The following is a 9,045-nucleotide window of genomic DNA, read 5'->3' as shown; positions in this document are numbered from 1 at the left end:
CGCGCCCGCGACCGCCGACTCGATTTTACAGGTGCGGGGACTGAGGCAGGGATCAGAGCAGCCCTGAAGAGCCCCGGGAGGGTCGGTGCACGACACCGCCTCCTTTCGGTCCCCCTCCGTCAGTTCTAATTGTGACAGGAAGAAGGTCCCTTCCCCTCTGTAAGCCTTGATCCCCCCGCCCTCAATACAAAGGGAAGGAATATCCCAGCGAACTGCGGCGGAGGGGCATGTCTGGGTCTCCTCTGTGGCCCCGGTTCCAGAACCTGCTGGATGCTTGGCTGGGTTCCTCAGTGTTGGGGATGGCTTGCCTAGAGTCCTCCTGTGGTCTTCCCCGCTTCCGAGGTGGGATGGGGAAGACACTGGGCCAACCTCTGCCTTGGGAGAGGAGGGCTGGGCCCACTGGGAATCAGAGCCAGTGGAACCTGGCAACTCCAGTAGGACTCTCAGGTCCTTTCACAAGCCAGGGGAAGGATGGAGGGGGAAGCGTCAGGAAGGGGACCCAGCCTCAAAAGCAAAACAACAAAAACAAAAACAATTCTTCCTGGAAGACATTCTGAAACACAGAGAGGACAAGGACTGGGTGTGCAACTCACCCTGTGTGCCCCACACAGCTCAGGCCTCTGTCAGTATTTGCTGAATGACTGAATGCGGGATGAAATGTCTCTACCCTCTTGTTTCAGTAAGATGAAGAATTTGGGCATCTGAGGGTCCATTCTGCTCTCCTTTCCATCTCCCTTCATGGCCAGGATCAGCTTATGAAAGTGAAGAAGGTGGGGAAGAGGAGGAAGGATTTACATTTTAAGGAGGATCATCCTTCTGCTGCCTGAGATGAGGGTCTGACAGGCTAATTTCAGGTATTAGTGGGCTAAGGCAGGAAGGAGGGTGGCCTTGTGCTCAGAATGTCTCCTTCTGCCCAGGCTGAAGACAACTGCCCCCTCCCTCCACACCACACACACATCCTACTCAGCCCTAGAGACCCCACCCTCATTAAGACTTTCCTTATTATAATTTTAGAAGAAACAAAACAGAGGAGCAAGAAATGAAGCAAACCTGCTTTAATCCCATCACCAGAAAAACAGCTAAAATATGTCACACTTTACATCCTATTTTGTAACTGCTTTTTAGTTTGCTCTTTACTGTCCTTCAACTTTTTTGTTATTCTGTTCAGAACTTCGTAGCTGTGCTTTCTAGAGCATCCTTTTCTTACAGGGTTTTCCTAGAAATGGGAACAGTGGCACTAATTGCTCTATATTAACGCTCCTGCCACATGCTACTGAGCTGCCCTCCAGGTTGCAGAGGCTCTGGGGACAATGCTGCCCCTGCTCCCGCATTGCTGGGCACTGGGTTTGAAGAGGCTTGTCTCTGCCCCTTGGAACTTTGGCTCTTTCTAGGAAGGGTGACCCTATTGGGTCCAGAGAAAATATCCCAAGGCTCTCCCTGTCATCTCATGGATCCCTCTTGCCCCCATTGTCCTAGCACTGGATCTTCTTAGCATCCACCCGATGTTGACTCTGATCAGGTTCTGCAAATATCTGTATATAGTGACAGCCACTTGTCTGATGAAGGAGCTGGATTCCTGCCCTCCAGCCACCCAGGGACTGAAGTCTGACCCCACCCCAACACACATACACACAGCTTTCTCCCCATCCTAATCTGATTCTCTGGATTCTGTGGTCAGTCATCAACTACAGGTGCCCACATCTAACCAGGTCTGTGCCAGGCACTTAGTGCCCTCCCTCTTCAGTGCCTTGGGGAGTCAGGGGGGAGCAGGAAGGTCAAACCCCAAAGACATTGCCTGGTTGACTGGCAGAGTTCTTGGGGGGCTGGGAGCGGAGTCTCAGCCTCCCATCGCATTCCCAGGCACTTCTCCCTGTCCACAACCTACCCTGCCTTGGGAGTCCCAGGAAATCCCTGGGCCGGCCCCCACCCTGTCACTATCCTTAAGGCAGAACCTGCAGGCAGCTGATGCTGCCCCCCCAGGTACCAGGCCATGGGCCAAGCAAGGGGATCTAGAGATGGTGCAGCCCAACTGAGGAGTGACCCCTTTGCCCTGGACTCAGGGATCATGGCACAACTTAAGGGCACCTGCCCCTTGTCTCTTTTGCCAGCCCCCCCAAGCCTGTGTCACCAAAAATTGTCCATTGATCCAAGCTTAAAATAACCCCTGGCATCTGCAGTGAGCCCCGCGGGGCGGGCAGAGGAGCTGAGTCTCTGCGCCTGAAGGGCACCTGCCCCGCCCCCAGCTCCCAGTGCTGGCAGCTTGACTGTGCGGGTGTCTGACTGTGCTCATGGATGAAAGTATGTGGGGAGGGGGCTGGTGTGACTACCCGAGGGCCTTCCTTGCACCATCAACACACATGTGCACCTGTGTGTTCATGTGAATGTGCCCGGGCACACGTGTTCTTCCCTCCCTGCCTAGCTCTGGTTGTGGGGTACTGGGAGTCCTGAGAGAGGGGGTCCTGACATTAGGGACAGTAGGGAAAGCCCATTTCGAGGTCCAGTCTGCCAGTTCTTCCCAGCCCTGGGGGAGAAGGTTTGGGATTTCCTAGAGAGAAACCCAAGAACCAGAGAGGGGAAGTGACTTGTTGGGACTGGCACACAGCCAGGAAGAGCCAGAATCTGGCCTGTGACCTGCACTGAGTCCCAATCCTACTTTCTGGCCAGTTTGGTAAAAGATAGCAGCTGGAGGGCCCTGACTGCACCAGAGAAGTGTTTCCCACACCCCCAGTGCACAGGCCTTGGCCACCGCAGGAGGCCCCTGGCTTTTTGAGCAGCTGTTCTCTTCCTGAAATGCCCCTCCAGACCCTCACACTGAGAGCTGCTCATCCTTCATGGTGGAGCCTGACTGACCAGGTTGGGATTTTTGCTCCACTAGGGCCATACCACCTTTCTAGGTCTCAGCTTTCTCATCTGCATGATGGGCTGCTAGTGACCCTTTGGCAGGGCTGCAGGGAGAGGGCAATGGACACTAGACAGGGAAACACCCGGGTAAACATGGCCTTAAGAGAACCCCCAATGCAGAAGATGAGATTGTGACAGTGGATGCCACTGGGATGCAAGAAGGGCCTCATTCCTCAACTCACTTTCTTCCATTTCCTCTGTGATGGAGGCTTACCCAAGAAGCAGGGACTCTGGGGACCAAGACGCCCTGCTAGAGCAAATGCAGGCACCAGGAGTGGGTCTGGCGGGAGGGCCCACGGTTGCCTTTGTCTCCTGAGAGGCAGTTCGTGACTCAGGCTCCAGCTGCCCGTGGGAGGGAGGGAGGGGCGCCGGAGCTCCTGAGGTCTCGAGAGAGCGGCGGGATTGGGGGGCTGGGAGCGGAGTCTCAGCCTCCCGTCGCATTCCCAGGCACCTCTCCCGGCCACAATCCACCCTGCCTTGGGAGTCCCAGGAAATCCCTGGGCCGCCCCCACCCCGTCACTCTCCATAAGGCTCCTCTAAAGTTCCCAGTGAGCGGGCAGGGCTGGAGCTGGCCATCAGGACCTCGGCGCGGGAATGCAGACTGGACGGGGCTCGGCGAGGTCGCGCCGCGCGTCCACCAAGTCACTGGCGCCCTCCCCACGCCAGCCCTCCTGCTGGGGCACAACTCCCAGGTCACCAGCGTCGTTCGCCCCCTCCCCCACACCTGGCCCGAAAGTTTGGGGTAGTGGTCGCATCCGGGACCTCCCGACTCCCGCTGCAGTTCTCTACGCTAAGACTCTGACCCTGCATAGTCAGAGGTCAAGGGCTACAAGCAGGTGCCTGCAGTCTTGGTCCTGCCCATCATCGGTCCCTCCCTTTTTTCTCGGCCCTGGGCCTTGACCCCGCCCATTTCCGGCTACCTTGAAGCCAGAGTCCGGCTGCACAGCCTATTCTTGACTCCGGCCCCAGCCGCGCGGCTGGTTCTGGCCCCACCCACCCTGTTCTAAACCCCCTTCCGGTGACCGCGGATGGTGGTCAAAGTGCCACCCGTGAAGCTGACCGCAGGAGCCGTACAGATAGACTTTCGCCTGCCCTAGATTCGCTGCACCGTCCTGGGTCAGGGGTTGGATCCCAGATTCTCTGCAGTTTATGAAAGTGGAGGAGATGCTCAGGGCTCCCCTGGGTTGGGGGACTCCTGTACAACCATCAGTCACCGCCACTCCTCAGCGCTGCCTTCTGCAGAGTCCCACGAGGAAACCGCATAGGCTGAGGACATTTCCTCCAAGGCCCTCCCGGATTCTCCCCGCGACCCTGGGCATTTGTTCCTGTTGAACTCCAATTCTTCCTTTCCCCAAGCTGGTGGCATTCCCTGACCCTGGCCTACATGCAACATTTCCTCTTTTTGAGCCAGGTGGTCCTCAGGAGTCTCATTTTGTAGATGCAGAGACAGGCCCAGAAAGATGGCACTAGCTTCTAAGGACAGTGCTATGTTGGGCCATCACTAATGAGGCACGAGGTGAGGGGTCAGACCTTCCTCTATGGCTGCACCAGCTGGGCTTCCCTACCCCCACCTTAAGCCCCCAGCCCTTGGCTGCCAGGCAGGAAGTGAAAGGGGCCTGCAGGAAGCCCCAGGAGGAACCGAGACTTAAGCCTGCCCTGCCCGCACTTGCTAGACCCTGAAGGCCTTGTGGAAACCAGGCCCCCTTTAGGAAAAAATGGCCAGAAACAGGCTAGGGTGGCCAGACTGCTTCTGTGTTCCCACCTCAACAAGTGGTCTTTCCAGAGTGTATCTTGGATCCCTCTTACTGCAAAATGAGGGAGAAAAGTCTTTGAATAGTTATAAAAACAAGAGGTGAGGCCTGGTGTCAAAATCTGGAACTGGTCACTCCTAAGGAGGGAGCCTGGGTCTGGTTACCTTCAGCTCTGTTCTAACCCAGCCCACCAAAATTGTAGGGGGTGGGGTGGGGAGTTGTTTGCTTTGATTATTTGTGTATGTGTTATTGTTGCTTTGTGTGTGTGTGTGTGTGTGTGTGTGTGGTACAAGGGATTGTACCCACATGCTAGGAAAACACTCAACCACTGAGCTACACCCTCAGCCCCTTTTCTAACTTTTGTTTTGTTTTGAGAAGAGGTCTCCATAAATTTCCAAGACTGTCTTCCAATTTTTGATTCCTGCCTCAGCCTCCCAAGTAGCACCACCACACTCATCTAATTGCAGTTTTCATCTTGGACCAATCCTTTACCCCTCTGAGCCTCTCTTTTTCCTACCTGCAAAATAGACAGCACAATCCTCACTCTTGGATTGTGAAATGGTTCAGATTTTTCAGGAAGCAACTCCACCAACAGAGGCCTTTAAAAGGTCAAGGCCTTTATTCCACTGTCCTGGAAAAGTCAGACTAATGCAAAGATTTATGCACAAGAAGGTGCTCAGTGCCTCAGTTACAATAGCAAAACCAGAAAATAAAGAAATACTCAGGTGGAAAACTTGACAAGTGTTGAAAGCCTTATTGGGAAGTGTTTCATGACAGAGAAACTTACTACATATGATGGAACAAGATGCGATTGTTTATGTATAAAATGACTGCAGTTATGTAGAACAATATGTCATATAAAGGCTGGTGTTGCTGGATACAGGTCAGTTCTCCATAGACCCCACCCTGGATTGTCCTCTGGGACTCTCCCCCCCAGAGGTCAGGAGGCTGATCTCCTTGTCTAGGCCCTTTCAGGGCGGTGACACTATGCCCGTCTTTGTTTGCCCCTCCACTGGTCTCTCCTATTTCTTCCCCAAGGAACTTCCCTTCTATTAGGTGCTAATGACAATGACTCTCTCTGGACCTCAGTTTTCTTATCTATGAAATGGGGATATATGTGAGAATTCTCTTACGATTCCTTCCAGTCCTCTGGGAACACAGGCTGGGAAGAGAATGTTGTACCCAGTCCCTCGTGTCTCATTAGAGGAAACTGAGATCTGAGGGGAAACTACACACTAGCTGGGGTTCAACTGGGACTCAGAGGTGCCAAAGGTTTGCATGTCTGGGCCCCAGGGCGGATTCACTCACCCTTTTCACCTTCAGAGCCTAGACCCTGACTGTAGTGGTGAAGGTGGGGTGGGAGAACGGGGTGGCCAGGAACAGCTCAGACTCCCCAGGCCCTGGATGGAGGGGAGTGTAATGGCTTGGCCCACACTCCGCCACTCACTGTTTGCCATCTGATGTCTCCAGTCACCTGACTTCCTAGGAGTACTGGTATCTAAAATGGGTTCAGGGAGGGAATACTGGGCAGAGATTAGGATATGAATGTCCAGGTCCTGGGGCTCCAAACGCCACTATCCATTGTCTTCTGAGCTGGGAAAGCAGTGGGTGGGAGGGGCAGGGTCTGCAAGGCAGCTCTGGTGGGCAGTTCAGGGGCAGGCAGGCAGCAAACCTCTGGTGCATGGAAAAGAAAATGGCCAGGGTCCTACAAAGGCAAAAACACCCAGGACTCCACCTTCTGACTCCTAGTCCAGTGCTCCTTCCAAAAGTGCTAAGTTGCAACAAGTTCCCAGGTAGTTTTCCCGGGCGGGGGTGATGTTCAGGTTCACTCTCTTGTAGGAGGGCAGGCAGGAGAGGAGATGGCTAGCTGTGAGTGTACAATGTGGTCCAGGAGCCCACAAGATGAGCCCAGCTCTTGGGCCTGGACCAGAGCGAGAAGGGAGGACAGGCCATAGAGGGAAAGGCATTCTAGGGATCTCAGGTCCATCCATCTGGTTCAAAGCCACAGGACTGCCCTGACCTGTGTATGAAGGTGTCTCCTGTAGGCCCTGCGCTGGGCCCTGAGCAAGCTGACTATGCCTTGCTTGGGAGTCAGCTGGGTCCTAGGCAGCCAGAGAGAGCTTCCTGACACGGTGTCCCTCACCTTGATCTTGGAGTCTAGTTCTGGAGGCTGTAGACCCTCCTGGGTGTGGGCTGTAGCTCTAGAAGCTGCCACCATGGTAGAAATGGTAACTTAGGTTCTAGCAGATTAGGCCAAGCCTGGGTTGATGCTGGGATGTAGATACTCAAGAATCAGCACAATTATGCACAATTTTTTTGGGGGGGTACTAGGGATTGAAGTCAGGGACGCTCAACCACTGAGCCACATCCCAGCTCTATTTTGAATTTTATTTAGAGACAGGGTGCTGAGTTGCTTAGTGCCTCGCCATTGCTGAGACTGGCTGTGAACTCGTGATTCTCCTGCCTCAGCCTCCCAAGCCACTGGGATTACAGCTGTGTGTCACGCGCCCAGCTTCCTGGTTATTTCTAAAAAATAATCTTGAGAGCAGGCTGTAGCTCAGTGGTACAGCATTTACCTAGTATGCGTGAGGTCTGGGTTCCAACCCCAATACCACACATACACATACCAAAAAAAAAATTAAAAATAATCTTGCACTAAATCCCAAAGTGAAACCATCAGCTGGTTACTCATTGCTGCCACTTGCGTCAGTTTAAAAGCAGAATAATTCTGAGAGCAAGTGTTAAAGAAATACAACCCTGGCTACAAATTAAGCATCCTCCCACTTGGGTCTTCTCTTCAGATTCATTTGGCTTAATGGTCCCTTCCCTATTGTAAAGGAAAAGATCTCTTATTCATAGTACCTGTATTTGTTGGATTTGCATTATTATAACAAAATACCTGAAGCTAGGAAACTTTAAGAAAATGGGTTATTTAGCTCACAGTTCTGGAGGCCTAATCATATCTAATGATGACCTTCTTGCTGGCTGAAATACAAGGTGGCAGAGGGCATCACAAGGCAAAGGACAAGAAGTATATATTGTGTGTTTCTTCTAGTCTCTCTCTTATAAAGCCATGAAAGTTCAATCATGATTGTCACCCAGATGACCTTGTCTAATCCTAATCGCGTCCCAAAGGCCCCACCTCTAAATGCCACAATCAGATTAAGTTTTCATCCCCTTAATAATATCTCATGATGGGAATTAAATTTCAACACATGGAGCTTTGGGGGACACATTCAAACCATATCCAAAACCAGCAGAGCTAGTCATTCAAAAGCACTGGAGCAGAGAGGACCTTTAAGAACAGTCAAAGTTGGCATGGTCTTAAGCAAAAAGTAAACACACAAACAATTCCAAATGGCTACACACTTTGTACTGTAGTGTCTCTAGGGTTCAGCGGGGAGCAGTCTGGCTCCCAGGAAAAGGTCAGGTGGGTGCTGGAGTGAAGAGCTGAATTCAGTTCTGAACCCTTGTGGCGGGGGGACACTGATGCAGGACAGGGGCCCCTCCTGTCCTCTCCACTGCTATTGTTGCTCAGGGCCAGTGGTCTTGGTGGTCACCAGCTCAGTGGAGCCCAGCTCTGTGGCTGGCACAGGGACACTGTGGCCAGGTGGGGTGCTGCCTGGGTCTTCTCTGGGTGGAGACCAGATGGGAGCTGAAGCATCCAGGGTTTCTGTCGAGGGTATGATGACATTGTCCAGGGCCTCTGGGGTGGGCAGGAGCAAGGGGATATGGAGTGTCAGGATTGGGTCACAGCGGTCCCCAGAGAGATAGCCCGCTGTAGATGAAGCACCACTGTGGCCTGGAGGGGTGGCACATGACAGGCCCTCAGAACAGGAAGGGCTGAGTCCAGAGGCCTGGCCAGCTGTGGGATGCAGACTGAGGGTGATGGGTGGGAAACCCCGACTGGTCAGCCCACAGAGCCTCACATGGGCCCAGGGCCCCCCTAGGCTCCCAGGAACCGGGCCTGCACCGGGAGACTTTCTCCTTGGGTCTGCAGGGCAGTGCTGTCCCCTGCTTGGATCAGGGCTGGGGCCTGTCCCTGCTCAGGAGCAAACTCTTCCCCTCCCTCAGTCTGGGACACCCGTCACAGTACTGTCTACGGGCTCACACCTCCTCTGCTCCCAAGGTCCATGACCCCCAGAGACAGGCCCCACCCCAGCCCATGTAACCCGCTCCATAGGACGGTACCTTCCCTTCTCCCAGACATGGGACTCACCGTCCTGGCCTCCGTCTGGGGCCTCTAGGGAGGCCGTCCTGCGCCGCCGCTGCCACCTCCAGCTCATCAGGGCCACCAGGGCCAGGGCCAGGGCAAGCGCCAGGCCCAGCAGCGCGGGGGCGCCGACGAGCAGCCCGGGCAGGGGCAGCACGGCCTCGGCCCCGGCGCCCACGG

At 54.1% G+C, this 9,045-nt stretch overlaps 1 protein-coding gene across 1 annotated transcript; it reads right to left on the bottom strand.

Moving 5' to 3' along the window:
• Positions 1–7,932: 7,932 nt before the first annotated feature.
• Positions 7,933–9,039, bottom strand: Tnfrsf13c (TNF receptor superfamily member 13C). The gene is made up of 2 exons (XM_048803067.1): positions 8,872–9,039; positions 7,933–8,454 (listed from the first exon to the last, which is right to left on the bottom strand). Exons 1-2 carry the CDS (start codon positions 8,936–8,938, stop codon positions 8,177–8,179), a joined length of 345 nt encoding a protein of 114 aa, XP_048659024.1. The 5' UTR covers positions 8,939–9,039; the 3' UTR covers positions 7,933–8,176.
• Positions 9,040–9,045: the final 6 nt, after the last annotated feature.

The sequence above is a fragment of the Marmota marmota genome, unplaced genomic scaffold (assembly GCF_001458135.2).
Source record: "Marmota marmota marmota unplaced genomic scaffold, marMar, whole genome shotgun sequence".
In the NCBI taxonomy this organism is placed as follows: domain Eukaryota; kingdom Metazoa; phylum Chordata; class Mammalia; order Rodentia; family Sciuridae; genus Marmota; species Marmota marmota.
The sequence above is the reverse complement of the archived record's forward strand: the minus strand, read 5'-3'. Positions and strand labels throughout refer to the sequence as shown.

Bases quoted from the DNA above. Each gene is read 5' to 3' on its own strand.
- Tnfrsf13c (XM_048803067.1), bottom strand. From the start codon at position 8,938: ATGAGCTGGAGGTGGCAGCGGCGGCGCAGGACGGCCTCCCTAGAGGCC. The intron at 8,455-8,871 runs GTGAGTCCCATG...CCACCCCTCCAG, and splicing joins CCCAGACGGAGGCCAGGACG to GCCACAGTGGTGCTTCATCT.